Genomic DNA, 16,346 nt, shown 5'->3' with positions numbered 1-16,346 from the left:
AAAATCCTTCGACAGATATTTAAAAAAAAACATCTCAACGTGCATTTCTTATCTGAAAGTCCCTGAAAAATTAGCGAAATACGTGCGTGAAATATAGAGTTGATATGCCGTTATGTATCATTGATATTTTCATGTTAAGCATTTTAAAAGTTACTCCGTGATGCCATGCAGCATTGTTGAACTTCAGCAAAAAAAATTCGAGTTGTCATTGTTCATTTGCTGTTGAATATTTGGCCCAAACTAAATATTTAACCCCCTCGACAGATATTTTGTTTAATCACTCAACAGATATGTTTTGTATCTTTCAACAAATCTTTTCAATCTCTGCACATATATTTTAAACTATCTAAACAGTTTTCACTTTCTCAGCAGATATTTTTTTAAAAATTCTAAACAAACCATTTTAATCCTTTCTCAAATTTTATTTAATCTCTCAGTATTTCTTATTTAATCTCTAAACAGATATGTTTTAACATATCAACATATATTTTGTTATCTCTCTCAACAGATATTTTAAAATGCACCAACAAATGTTTTTTAATCTGTTATAAGATGTTTCTTAATCTTATAATTTTAAATATTTCGACATACAATTTATGATACATATTTAAATATTGACAAATATTTTCGTAATCTCTCAAGAAATATTTTAACTCCTTTATCAGATCTTTTTAATCTCTAAACTAATCTTCTCTCCACATATATTTTTAATCTCTCAACATACGAGGGGCGTAATGCCCCTGACCCACTTCCGGTTGTCTGATCTAGCTAATATTTTGCATGTGCAATGATTTATATCTCTACGATTATGTGGCAAATTACAGCCCTGAACTAGTTGTGGTTTCTGTTTTACAGGTGTTTGAACTGAGTCAGGTGCGAAATGGAGCCTGTTGAATGTCGAGCAGTGATCCGGTTTTTGTATTTGAAAGGACGCACACCACAGGAGGCTTTTGATGAAATGAAAGAAACTTATGGTGATAATGCCCCATCATATAATCTTGTAAAACGCTGGCATTGTGAATGCAAACATGGCTGGAAGTCTGTGGAAACAGCTCCCAGACCTGGTCGCCCCCTTCTGCCATTGAGTAGGCATCTGTCCATCAAGGTGAGGCTGCCATTTTGGAAGATCGGCGAATTACTATTCGCCAAATATCCAAAGATGTCAAAATTAGTATAAGTTCTGTGGAAACTATCATTCATGACAATTTGCATATGCATAAGGCGTCTGCCAGATGGATTCCCAGGTTGCTCACACCATTTCAGAAGCGTGAATGCGTCGAGTGCTCGAGGATGAATTTGGAGATGTGCCAAGAAGATGAGTCAAAGTTTTTCAAAAGACTGATAACATAGGATGAAACCTGGGTCCATCACTATGATCCAGAGACCAAAGCCCAGTCAATGCAGTGGAAGTACTTGGACTCACCACCTCCAAAGAAGGCAAGGGTGCAGCCCTCCGCTGGCAAGGTCATGCTCACAGTCTTCTGGGACCAGGACGGAGTAGTGATGACAGATTTCCTGGCAAAGCGCACCACAATTACAGGAGCCTATTATGCTTCACTTTTAAGGAAATGAAGGGATGCTATCAAAATCAAGAGGCGGGGCAAGATCAGCAAAGGTACCCCCCTCCTGCAGGACAATGCTCCGATCTACAACTCGCATGTCTTCAGATCAGAAGCACGGGCGTGTGGTTATGAAATCCTCCCCATCCTCTTTACTCTCCTGACCTTGCACCATCTGACTTTCTTCCCAGTCATGAAGTTGTTTTTGAAAGGAAAGCTTTTTCTAGATGGTGCAGCCTTGATTTCTGAAGTCACGTCGTGCTTGGATGACCAGCCTGGAGTGTTCTACAAAAAAGGTCTCCAGAGCTGCATCAAACGATGGGAGAAATGCATAACTCTGGGTGGTTCCTATTTAGAGAAATACTAATAACTGTGCAAAGTTTCGTTGCTCAAATCCTATGGGAAGTGGGCCAGGGGCATTACTTATTGCACGCCCCGCGTATATCCTTAAATATCTCAACGTGCCTCTTAAATCTCTATGGAGGTATTTTTAATCTCCAACGACCATTTTAACCTCTTTGTTAAATATCGCAAGAGATATTGCTAATCTCTCAACGCAACTTTCTAATCTTACAAACAGCATTTCTACTATCTCAACGGACCTTTATAATATCTCAAGAATATTTTCAAATCTCTAAACAGAGTTTCTTAACTGACCTTCTTAATCACTGAATATATATTTTAAATCTTTAAAGAGATATTTTTAATACTTCAACAGATATTTTGAATGATTCGACAGCACTTTTATAAAAGATATAACAACAGGATATTTGTAATCTCTCAACATATTATTTTCAATATCTGAACCGATTTTTGAAACTTCTCATCGGCGATTTGCAAGCTGTACAAATAAAACGAATATTTTTTACTTTCTAAACAAATACTTTAAATGGCAAATTCTCAATGGGGGTAAAATTCCTGAGGTGATTTTTGTGTTCTCTGGAGTTCGATTTTCAACCTATTTATATTTTTAAAAACTTTTTCTTGTTTTTATTTACTAAATTCGGAGCCCATCATGTTGTATAAAAAGAAAAAGAAAATTCGATCATTCATATATTGAATATGGACTCACATCAATCATCATAAATAAAGAAGAAAGGTACAGTGTGTTATTTGTAGTACAGTTTTGACAAATGATTCTATGAAACCAGCAAAGATGAAGCAAAATTTCTAAAATGTTCATCCTCATCACAAAGACAAGAACAAAAATGTTTTTAAATACCATGGGAGTACTTTCAAAAGAATGAAGCTGTTTTCAACAGAAGACTTTAAAGAAGGAAACCAAAAAGTTACTGAAACTTCGTATAGTGTAGCACTTGAAATAGCGAAGCCGTGCACATTTTGAGACAAGCAATCTTGGAAAGTACGGTAGATAGAGAGATACCATTCTTACAAATGGTGAAACAGTCGCATAAGCTAAACAAGGTTGCGAACCCATGCTTTAAATCTTTTAACAGTCCTATTCAGTCTCTTATCTCAACAAACCTTTTTAATATATCAACGGACATTTTTGAATTGCTCAACAGATGTTTTTAATCTCTCAAGAAATATTTCTTAATTTCTCAGCAATCATTTTTACTTCTCAACTCGTATTTTAAATCTATCAACATATATTCTATAATCTCTCAACATACTATTTTAATCTCTTTACAAGGATTTTTTAATATCTCAACATATTTTTAAAATTTTCTGACAATCTCACCTCAGATATTTTTTAGTTTCACAAAAGACATTAGAGCATATCAACAGATATTTCAAAATGTATCCAAGACCTTTTTTAATCCATCAACACTTTCTTATTACCCCAAAAGAATAAATCTTTCAACAGATATGTTAAATCTATCAATAGACTGTTTTAATCTCCCAACAGACTTTAATCTTATTAGGCCTCTTCTGACATTTGAACAACTCTTTATTTCTTAACTCAATCTTTTACATCGTTCTATAGATTTTTCACCCCCTCTTGACAGATATTTCTCTCTCTCTCTCTCTCTCTCACTTCTCCTCACGTCTTCTCTCTTTCTTGCGATCGAGCACTTTGCACTCTTACTCACAATTGACATTTTTTCCACATATCTTCGCGCGTTCTCCCTCTCTCACATACAGCATATATCGCATTGCCACAAATACCTTTTTTTTGGGGGGGGTCTCTTTAATCAGTAAAGGGCCCTTTTTAATCTGTCAACGGATCTTTTAAATCACACATTAGAAGTTCTTAAATTTGTATACATAGTGTCCTGGAAAGCCAGCTTCAGTTTTACTACTTTAAGATAAACTTTGCTAAAGGATTTTTTTTTGCGTGGTTGTTTTCCCTGTGGCCTTGCCAGGCCACTAATGAAGTAGTAGCGTTCGTATATGTGTGACTGTGTGTACAAATCTTTTACAGCCCACACCACTGAACCGATCACGACCAAACCTGGCATACTGATGGTCCCTCATCTAGGGATAGAGCACATGATTTTTCAAGGTAAAGGCCAATGGCGAAGGTCATAGTCTATGCATATATACTTTCTTACAGCCTACACTACTGGATCGATCGTTAATACCAAAAATAATGAGGCTAGTGCACACCGTTTTTCAAGGTCAAGGTCAAGGTCAAAGATTAAGGTCATATTTAGTGCGGCTGTTCATAAACTCACTCATTTATGGAAGGTGCACATCAAGTTAGGGTTCGTCACTAACCTGAGAGGCGCCACCATGGCGCTGGCGAACGTTTTGTGAATTTGAATCAGACCGCCCTCCTCCACCTCATCCCCTCAACCGATTAAACAAATGTGAGCCTTTTTAATTGTTTCAATTTTTATGTGTAACAATATAAGTGTCAACTTTAATATTTTTATATTTTTAATATAGTTATATAGCTATTTTGAAATCTCGAAGCTAACATGTTTAATTCATCAACAGATCTTCTTTGATATCTCAATAGATATGTTGTCATCTCTTAACGGACCTTTTCGATCTTGACGTAGATATTTCAAAATCTCCCAAGAAATATTTATGAATATTTAGTTTTGCTCAAGGGTTATTTCAAACAGTTCGCCAATATACACCATTGTTAATATCTCAACAGATATTTGTTAATCCCGAAACTGACCTTAAATCTCCCAGTAGATATCGTTTTCATCTCTCAGTATATGTGGTTTTATCTTTCAACAAACCTTTTAAATTTTTCAACAGAGGTTTGAAAATCTCTCAGCAGACTTTTAAAAATCTTTCAACATATATTTTAAAATAAATCAACTAACCATTTTTTAAAAATCTGTACTCACCAATCATTGCAAACAGGTCTGAATTGTAGACACTGCCTTCCTTAGGGGACTCCTCTATATCTTCCTTGTATAAAACTCGAGCGACTGCAAGGCCAAAATACGCGCCAAATGTATGAAGATACATTGATTCGCCAATATCCACCGCCTATGAATAAAAATTTATGAACACAATTATTCTACATTCAATAGCACAACACCGTGGAAATTCAGCGTTTCTGTTCTTATCTATCTGCTTATACTACGTTTAATGATAATATTTCATTTGAAACCATAGACTTATGCAAGATTAAATACAGATGCTACTGAGATGGGTTCAAATAGTAATGCCTCCTATTTTTCATTCCGGTCAAATAGAACAGAGGTATTGCAAATCGTATTGCGTATAACTGAAATTATGCATTCATGACATGAAAGTATCATATTTCTGGTACAGATAGTGACGATGTGAGACTCTAAGAAAGACGCCCTCTGTCATGCGTCAGCAGCAGAGATGTGTCACTGAATTGCTATCAAAAGTGTATTGAGCATGATGGAGATTATATATATAAAAAAACAACAAATTTTGAAGCACAAAATGTCGTTGGTTTTGATGACATCACACCCGTTTTCGTAGATATTTAACTTTTAGAGTTAATAAAATATGAGGCTTTAATATTGAAATGACCCTCATGACAAAACGTGATCTGGGTACTATGCGCACCCATCGTTCATCGCTGGCAAAATTCTGAAGCAAAAAAGGTTTAATAGCAGAACTCCGATCTTCGTAGCTCTTCAACTTAGTATGTATCATGAATGTTTCTGATGTTTTGTCGAAGCATCATCAAATGACAAAATAAAAAAAAATGAATTAAAAAAAAAATTCAAAACAGCGTAGAAACGAGTACGTGAAATCGGTTTTGTCTTCTCCCCCTTTTAGCTCTCACTCTCTTTCGACCGCCTTTTCCCGTTTTAAACAAAGTCTTACTATATATATATATATATATATATATATATATATATATATATATATATATATATATATATTCAAGGTGCCCATCAAGTCCGTGTGCATTTAAAAATATATACATTTATTTGCACTTGCGATAAAAAAATGTTAAACAAAATGCAAATAAAGTTCTAATTTTTTTAATGCACACGGATTTTATAGACACCCTGTATATATACGAGAGGTTATTAAATCCTCCCACATCCTCCCTACTATCCTGACCTTGCATCCTCTCACTTTCACCTCTTCCCAGCCATGAAGTTGTTTTTGAAAGGAAAACGTTTCCCAGATGATGCAGCCTTGATTTTTGAAGTCACATTGTGGTTGGAGGACCAACCTGGGGTGTTCTACAAAAATGGTCTCCACAGCTGCATCAAACGATGGGAGAAATGCATAACTCTGTGTGGTTTCTATGTAAAGAAAGACTAATAACTGTGCCAAGTTTCATTGCTCTACTTCTATGGGAAGTGGGTCAGGGGCATTACTTATTGCACGCCCCTCGTACGTGTGTGTGTATGTGTGTTTGTGTGTGTGTGTGTGTGTGAGTACGTGCACGCGCATGTGTGTATGCGTTTATGTGCGTGTGTGTGCGTGTGTACCTACTATAGGGAATTTGATATGTACCGCCCTGCTTCATTTGATTGGACGCCATTGCCTTCCAGACTGATTCGGAAAAGTTAAAAATAAACGTCCAATTCATCAGAAACAATTATTGGCCTATCCGTCCCGAATGAGAATTAGAAATTTTAACTGCGATTTCTTAAATCAACATTTGATTAACGATCCGAACCTTAAATTTGATACTATACAGATACTTATAAGACCAAAGTCTCTACCTACCTCTAATTTGTGGAGTCCGATATATTCATTGAGTTGAGCGAAGACAATCTCGAACATCATCATGAAGAGTAACTGCAGGGGACTCGTCTTCCCGAGAACAGCACCAAACGAGATAAGAACTGTCGCCACGGCAAAGTCACCAGTAAGCATCCTGCAAGAATAACAATGTATAACAACTAGTTCAGGTATCGGTTCTTAGAAGAAAGATAGAATAATATTGACAGCTTTAATTAAATAGGTAGTAAGATAAGGTATTCTCCTTTTAATACGAATGATTCACCATTTATTAAACGACACCCGAAAATACTTTCAAACATAATCGTGATAGATCGATTCATAACACGATAAGGGACGAATTTATCTAGTCTGATAAATTCAAGTCAAACGACGTATTTTTATATTTTTTTATACGTATATAGACGCTCTTTTGACTGTAGATTTTGTAATAAAATAATAAATTGTTAAATCAACAAAGTTTTATTTATTTTACAGATAATTATCTCGCATGCGAGTGTTCGGGTCAGTATAGGAGGTGGTGTGTGACTGGTAAGTCGTATGGTGGCAGAAGTGTGTCACTGGCTTAGCTATCTTCCCTCTCTCTTTCTTTTTTGTCTGTTTTGTTTTTACTTCTATTACATCACACTCTGATCGGAATTTTAATTGTTCTCTTATTTTGTACATTCGATTGTAAATACTGTAGGCACTTCCAATCCAGATTTTAATATTTCTCATATTGTTTCCGGTGTTTTCCGTTACCTATGCAACAGTATTATATCTCTTAAGCTAGAAGAAATTATGTTTTAAAGTTGTACTTCAAACAACAACAAAAAAACAACTGTCATGAAAAATAGATATTTTAGAGAGTTTTTTTTTCTTTTTGTTCAAAAGACCTTTAACAATTCCAATCGAGTTAAAATATATTCTCTCATAGTTTCACGATCTCGATTCTTCGATAGAAATGTCATCGCCAGCAATCCGATTTACATCTGGTTTTGCCCGGACCCGATATTTTACGGCATTACCGTCACCTATGCAACAAAATTATCATGAAAACTATATTGTCACCCATGGAAGATGCAATCATTGCAAAAATAGTCTCATAACAGCAGCACGGATATTATACGGGTGGAACGATAAAATTGCTGCCATAGAAAAGACGACATAATTCCATTTCCGTATGATGAAGACCGATTTCCTTTCTTTTGTTTCTGACCATCAACTAGTTGACAAGTTGTGTACAAATCTCAAGAGCAATAGGAGCCTTCTATCATATCTGAAAGTGACACAATCTTTAACGAGCGAGATCGGAGATGGGCCGCTGTACGACTCATGCTTCTATCGATTAAAGTTATGACAACAGGACCATCATAAGCACCCTCAGTAGTGCGTCGCTGGATTGCCACGAATAACAGGGACGTTCCCAACGTGATGAACACAAAGTTTTCGGCCAGGGTTGTATTCTTTGGTGTGGTTTCAAGTTAGGTGCCATATCATGCCACCTCACATTTTCGAAGTCGGCTTGAAAGTCAGCACCAAAGTGTATCTTGATATGTCGAAGAGTGTGGTGAGCCCCTGGTGCAAGCAGGTGGCCGCCCAATGGCTCTAAGTGTGGCAGCAGGACTCGGTACCGGCTCACAAGTCTAAAGACACCAAGGTGTTGCTTCAGAAGGAGTACTACGACTTTGCACCCTTCTCTCACTGTTCTCCTCCTCCCCCGACATGAATCCGCTTGACTATTTCGTTTGGTTATACGTCGAGAACATCACCAACATGACGTCCTACAACACTGAAGTCAGCCTAATCCCTGCCATCCGCCAAATATTCACCGAACTCCCGCCAGCACTTGATCGTTCAAATTTGAACTATCACCCAAAGTATGCATAGAAAAAAATAATAGAAACAATAGTATAGTGTCAGTTTCAAATAGATACCAAATCTCCGTTAGTAAAAGACGAGAAATTGATAGAGGAAGAAGATTAGTAACGCGAGTGATAGTATAGTTTCGGCTTCAGACACGCAGATGTGAACTCTTCATTATTTATAGATTTATTTGAAGTTTTAAATGTGTTCATAAGCAGGACAGATCGTAAAAAAAATTAAAACGCAGCATTCTTTTAATTTTTTTCAACCACTATTAAAAATCACCATTCGATGTGATTATCTGTGTTCTTTCTCTGTTTTAGCACAATAAACCTGAATTATCGAATTATCAGCTGTGTCCAATAAAATGTCATAAGTTTGTTCAATAAGATGTCATCTGATTATATAAAAAATAATTTTATTTCAGCTTTAATTTTAGGCGTTAAATATCATAAAAACAAGCATTAATTTATTTTCTCGTCTACAGCTTTTTTTAGTGTGTTTTATTGGAATTATTCCGATTATCATTCTTATCTTAGTTGTTATCTTCACAATTCTTCCACATCTTTGCAGAAATTTTTCCACACATTTTCTATTTTATTAATAAATCACGAGAGGATGAATATGAATGATATGGGTAAATTATCACTTGAGTGATGAAGAATATTATTAGAATATTGAAAATGATGAGTTGAACAAAATACAGATCGAAGTGACACGAACTTTGGGAAATAAATTTCTGTAAACGAAAGAGACAGATGCCGTGTTAGATGAAACCAAATAGGGAAAAAGTAGAGTAAAAACAAGGAGACGTCACGGATATCGTGTTAAGATACACAAGGGTTTCTTTTTTTACATAGGCATCACAACTTATCAAGGCCAAGAGGGCACTCGAGGATAAGAGTTAAAGAGTGTATAGTAGGCATTGAACAATATAGTAATCGTTAGTAATGGAAATTCGGTAAATTTGTTAACTTAAGTGGAACGGCTCATCAAGAACTTGTTTACGTTAGACTTGAAGACAATCATATTGTAGTCAGCTAGAAAGCAGGAAATCGGAAGACAATTCCACAGGCTTGCAGTTCTAAGAAAGAAGCTTTGTTCATGGAATCTGCGTTTAGGTTTAGGCACAGATAAAGAGTTGGGGGAATTATTGATAGTGTTTTCGGCTAAACGAGTGTTTCTTGTGGAAGTTAGGCAAGGGGGGGACCAGAGATTAAAGCTCAGTCGAACACTTTTCATGAAAATAACGATACAGCAGAGACAAACTCGCAACATCTCTTCTGTGAGAAAGAGGTTGCAGGGAAGAGAAAAGGACATCTACGAGGCTACGAAGTCTATTTTGAACTTTATCAAGGCAGGACAAGTCCTTTCTAGCAGGTCCTGTCCAGATGTGGCAACAGTACTCCATCCTTGGACGTACCTGGTTCTTATATAAATAGAGAATTGCATCAGCAGTGTTCTGTTCAGTTTATGGACGTGGCACGAGACAGATCGCCAATCATACTGTAGTAACTGCAAGGAAACTTTTGATGATCGCTAAGGGCGAAATGCCCTTCCCCGTGAGATCTCTGTTAACTATTTCCACGCATCTATCTTTAATAAGATAGTAAACTAATTTGCTAAGAGTATACTAGTCACTCTCACTCACATGTGTGAGCTCACATCAAAAGAACATTTAAAAAATTAAAATATTAAATTAGTATTTGTTGATATTTGATTAGGGATAAATGAAATATATATGTCCTGGATTCTCATTATAGACAAAATTATTTCCTAGAACTTCCGGATTATGGAGCAAAATACTGTGGTACTTCTTCCCAGTTGACTCTATCATGGTCCTAACTTTAAGTCTAATATGAACAAGTTCGTGTTGAGCCGCCCTCTTAAATAATCAAACACGAAACAGATTCTACCATTATCGATGTTGTTTCACTGGTCACCTAACACTCATTAACTCTTTTCCTCGAGTGGATTTTAACCCTTAATCAGCGGTTTTCCTCTCCCGAGAATAAAAAAAAGTAACAGAAAATAATCTTACGATTCGTAAGTAATCGGAAATTTTCCAGTTTTGCTGTCAAACGAAAGGAGAAGTCCGCGGATAATCATTGCCCATTGGATGCCAAGCGCAGATATCAGTAGGTTAAAGCTGACACTGGAGAAACTGTATTTTTTCAAAAAGGTCATCAAGAAGCCAAAACCGACGAATATCATCACGTGTACATCTTGCACCACTGAAAAAAAAAAATTAGAACAAAATCAATAAAATGAGAAACGAAACGAGAAAACGTGTAAATTTTGATAACGTGAGAAGGAGAAAAGTATTGCTGACCGTTAGGATAGCCAGGATTTTAGACGTTAAGGAAAAGGCAAACTATATTTGAGAGTTATAAGCTTCAGCGTGACTTCCGCACGGTCGGCACCGGACGCACTTTCATTCTGGTTCGTCGTCGCGACCCATTTCAGGCGTACAGGTCAACACGTAATTGATTCCGTAAGTGGCAAGCGCTTTTGAAAACGTTTTCAGTTGCGGAGGCCATCGGTCGTCGTGTCCACGAACGTAACTGCTTCCTTCTGCCGGGGACGGATGAAATCTGACGCGATCCGTTAGACTTGGCGAGCCGGTTAGTATTTAATTCGGTCGAATTTTGTGCGCGGACGACCGATTGTGTTTCTCCCCATGTGCCCTACCTTCTCGGGCGTGTGCGCGAGAAGAATAGGGATGAATCGGCGCCGCCTCGTCGTCACATGCCTCGCTGATATTCGGGTTTTACAACAATGTCAGAGTGACCTGGTTAATCTCATATATTCGAATATTTATTAATAATAAAGATTTGGTATCTGTCTATCAGGAGTGGAAAGTGAAATATTTAATGCCAAATTCAATTTACTCTACTATCTCGGATTAATGTTTTAGTCTAGGTTAGTACAGTATCTGATTATTTTTTGTCTTGGTACAATCTTCCCATGGATTACCTCCTCCTTTTTGAAAAATAGATAGTGGAGTATTGTAACAAGGTAGATATGGAAGCCTGTGGAAATATCAGCAGCAGTCGAAGGATAGTTGGCTTACGAAATATTAGCAGCAGGCGTTAAAGCACGTATGCAAATTAGCAAGTGTGTGCGAGCTTGTGTCACAAGCAAAGGAAAGAAAAATACACCACGAAGTGCTAGCCAGGACAGATGGACGTGTGAAAACGAAGGCAAGAAAGCGCTGGCTTTGCTGAGGTGGCGAGGAGACAGAGACTTTTAAAAAGTACATGTATTGCGAAAAGATTACGGAAATATAATAATAGGCGTTCTTTTGGAAGAACCACGAAGAAAGCCATTTTTATTTGCACTAAGAGAAGGTGCCGAGTCGGATTTTCAATTTTTTCCTATTTCTTTTTGTTAGAAATTTTTTTCCTATTTCTTTTTGCTAGAAAGTTACTTACGCCTGAAAGAACCCTGTACATCTACAAGGCCACGATTTGCATATGTATGGAGTATTGTTGTCACATTTGGGCTGATGCATCTTGCTCCTGGACAGGGTTCAAAACAGAGTCGCCAACCTGATAGGTCCTGAGCTGCCATCTAGGTTTCAGCCTTAGTCACACCGACGAAATGTTGCATCCCTCTAACTGTTCTACAAGTATTTTATTGTCGGATGCTCTGACGAACTACAAGACTTTGTAGCCCCTCGATGTAAATATCCCCGAAAATTCTGACAAGCAGCAATATTCCATCCCTACACCATAGAGATCCCTAAATGTAAGAAAGCCTTCTACTCTAATAGCTTCTTCTCAAGAAATGCTAGACTTTGGAACTCCCTTCCGGGTTCCTGTTTTCCCACTGCACTGCCATGCAGAAGTTCAAGTGTAATGTAAACAGACATCTTGCTACTCACCTCCCTACATAGTATCCTTGCAACTTATGTCCCCGATAGTAGCCCCCTACATCAAAGCAGCGCTGTATTTTGATGGAGGTGAAAATGCAAACACCGCTCACAGCCCAACTCACAATCCAGATAGGACATTACTACAAGCCCCTCCCATATAAATTATATATATATATATATATAAATAATAATATAATAAAAGAAATTTAATAAATAATAACAGGAGTATATATTTAAAAAAAAATTTTTAAATATAGCTAGCAAAAAAAAAAAACTACTACCACTTATAATCTCATGGAAATAAATAAATTAACAACTCCCAAGGAATGTCATCCCAATTCCCCCCTCATCACCTATCTTCCTACTCCTGGCAACACTAACTTAAACACCCAGCTGCCGACCGAGAGCGCATCATCCCGCACCCCATCTCCCCTTCTCTCTCACATCCCACCCCTACTCTATCCTTCAATAACTGACCGGACACAGCCCACTAGCGACTTACGTGACCCATATAAACCTAGACACCGTACACACCAGCAGAAAAAAAAAATAAATATAGTAATAATGATAAAGACAACAAAATAGAGAACATACAAAATTAAAAAAAGCTCACGCTAAAGCAACAAGTTACAAACCAAAAAAAAAAAAGAAAAATAAATAGAAATAAATAAAATTATAAACATGTTAATTACCTAATCATACTATACATAAATCCCCTACTCACATTTGCTCCGAGGTCCCACATAGCTAACCAACTTCCGCTCCATCGTCTAGCATGCTTTGAATCGATCTGTTACGCTTACCATTTGAAAAAGGAATTTTTCCGAAATTAATAATGGAATTTGTCGCAGACATAACAAGTAAGACATTTTACCAATGCCACTGTATAAACATATGTATATATGAAATATATGTATGTACTGATTGATTTGTAAATCGCCACTTGTTCTCGTCTTCTCTTACCAACAACGACTATATTTCATTCCTCGCATTGTGACAGCCTTCTAAATCTCTACTACACACACACACACACACACACACACACACACACACACACACACACACACACACACACACACACACACACACACACACACACACACACATACACACACACACACACACACATATATATATATATATATGTTATATCTACCCACTTTGGTCTTCATACCTGAAGTAAAGTGCATAGTGTGTAAAGAGTCTTTGATACTGAAGATATTCATAATCGTACACTATTTCGAAAAGAAGGGAGATATAACATATAAAAAATACTTGGAATCAAGCCTCCCCTTTCTGTTATTAAAGATCTCTTGAAACCATAGCAGCACGTTTTAGTCTCTAGTCTATCAAGATAAGAGGTTTTGTATATATATATATATATATATATATATATATATATATATTTATGACTACTTCATTTAATCACATAAATTAATATACGAAAGTATAATTTTTATGCGTACACTTTAAGTATTTACGTCAACAGTGCTCAATACGCAGGTAGAGCTAGGTAGTAAGTTATAAAAATATATGTGGAAGTAAAGCTAGCTACACAGAATATTCCGCGTTTCATCCACACTAGGATTCGTCAGGCTTAAGCCTAGCGTGGATGGAACGCGGAATATTGGCATACATTTTTTATAACTTACTATATATATATATATATATATATATATACATATATATATATATATATATATATATATGAAACAATAAAATTGGAAAATAAATACACAAAACTTATTGGTGAACATAGAATGGTCCATTTATTTATAAAGGTATGCAAACAGTTAGTTGGGGTGTAGAGGGGACTATTTTTACCAAGGCATTCTGAAGCCTAATGCTTCTCATCAAAAGAGTAGAGACGATACTAGGTAACATAATGGGGATGTTACGTCTAGCGTGGGATTCATCAATAGAAAAATGCGAGCATGAAAAGTAATATGGTTAAGCTTAAACATGGAAAAGTAAAGGATTAATTGTTAAAACTGGAAAAGAAAAAGACAAAACATTCTAGCAAAAATATAATAAATTTATAATTTAACATATACCAGCATTAATAATTGTTTATATAATGTTTTAAATTGAATTTTAAAAAAATATGCGGCATAATTTTAAGTTATGAATTTATTATATGTTTTACTAGAATATCTTGTCCTTTTCTTTAACAGTTTGAACAACTAGTCTTTTACTTTTCCATGTTTAAATAATTCACTTGTTCTTTGTTTTATTTCAGTTTTATTTTTTGCCCCCATAAACATAACATACACATATGTTATAATAATGTACGACACTCGTCTACTTCAATATCATCCCCAATTATCTCCCTTTTATTCTTTCATTCTGTCTGTTTCACTTGTTACTTCTCTTTTTACAACAACAATGAATTAGGAGCAACACTAGTCGCTGAAGCGACGTGATTGCTATGGAGACCAGTAATAAAAAAAACGTCGTTCACCTCCTTACTTTTTTTTACGATTTTGAACACCAGTAAATTCATCATACCTTTTGTTTTACTGGACGAAATTTGAAAATTGTTTTCACAATACAGCCGAGAACGTTATCTATAAACTGTAGCAGTTGTTTGAAATTTGATCGGAAAATAAGTAAGCGGTGAAGCTTTAAACAGTTCTAAATTGCTGAAACTGCCATTTAACCATATATATATATATATATATATATATATATATATATATATATATATATATATATATCCCAAAAATATATATATATATATATATATATATATATATCCCAAAAATACATATATATATATATATATATATATATATATATATATCCCAAAAATACATACAGTAACCAAAACTGTAATATATTAAAATTTCAGTAATGTTCATATACCAATAAAATGAAAGTTGATATTAATTGACTCAATTTTTGGAACTTAATCATTATCAGTTTTCATAATCGAGAATGCATATAATATTTTAATTAGGGGAAACTGAAACAGATGTAACTAGATTAGAAATAGAGCTTATAAAACTCATAAACCTTAATTAGATATGGTAATGAATTATGAATAAAGGAGAATAGAGAAAAGCATTTTGATGTCACCATTGGTTTTCTGGACTCTGCGTAAGTAACTGACTTGGTAGGTCTGTACATAATAAAGGAGAAGTATAAAAATACCGGGCTTCCTTGGAGGGATATATAAAAATGATGCATTGTTTTTAGTTAATTCAAGCGATCAAATTATAGAAAGAAACTGGAAAGAAAATTAAACTATTTTTTAACGAACTTAAGTAAGATATAACACTAGACTGCAATTGTAAAATAGTGAATTTTTTTAGATAAAACTTTAAATCTCAACAATACTTATGTACCGTATTACAAACCGGACCAAACACTATTCTATATAGATTATAAATCTAATCATCCTTAGTGTATGGCAAAAGCTATTATCCCGAGTATATAAAAAAGAATATCCAGGTTATCACAAAATAAGAATATGTTCGATTGGAATAAGGATTATTATAATAAAGCTTTAATTAGATCAGGGTATCAATGAAAACTCAAATACATAAAAATGGTGGATTATAAAAATAGCAGAACCAACTACACAATATCATAAAACATGGCAACGAAAAGAAAAAAATGTAAATAATGAGAAGAGATATGAAAATAACAATAAGAATAAAATGAATGAAATTAAAAATAATGAAGAAGTATATAATAGTCATAATACTAATAAGGAGAAGAGAAATAGATGCAAAAAGAAGTCTAGTTTAATCCTTCTATTAGCAAATATAAAGAAGATAATATCCCTAAAGAGTTTTACAAAAAAAAGAAACACAGTTAACTTTTAATTCTACACCAGTGCCAATCTATGTAATACTATAATAGGTTCAAATAATGGTAGAATAAGAAAATGGCAAATAATAATAAAGCTGTATTCGTATCAATCGTTGTTTTTAGCGTGGATTTTTATATGT

At 35.3% G+C, this 16,346-nt stretch overlaps 1 protein-coding gene across 2 annotated transcripts in view; it reads right to left on the bottom strand.

The window, feature by feature from the left end:
- The window catches only part of LOC145278027 (ammonium transporter Rh type A-like), a 70,970-nt gene that overhangs the window by 16,447 nt on the left and 38,177 nt on the right, over window positions 1-16,346 (bottom strand). For both annotated transcript variants that reach the window (XM_080130238.1, XM_080130237.1), the window contains exons 3-5: window positions 10,555-10,747; window positions 6,654-6,804; window positions 4,829-4,973 (exon numbers count right to left, since the gene is read on the bottom strand). In XM_080130238.1, coding sequence (XP_079986364.1) covers window positions 4,829-4,973; window positions 6,654-6,804; window positions 10,555-10,747 — 489 coding nt within the window. The remainder of the gene's footprint in view (window positions 1-4,828; window positions 4,974-6,653; window positions 6,805-10,554; window positions 10,748-16,346) is intronic.

The sequence above is a fragment of the Euprymna scolopes genome, chromosome 6, assembly GCF_053919585.1.
Source record: "Euprymna scolopes isolate OS-2025 chromosome 6, ASM5391958v1, whole genome shotgun sequence".
NCBI lineage: Eukaryota > Metazoa > Mollusca > Cephalopoda > Sepiida > Sepiolidae > Euprymna > Euprymna scolopes.
The sequence above is the reverse complement of the archived record's forward strand: the minus strand, read 5'-3'. Positions and strand labels throughout refer to the sequence as shown.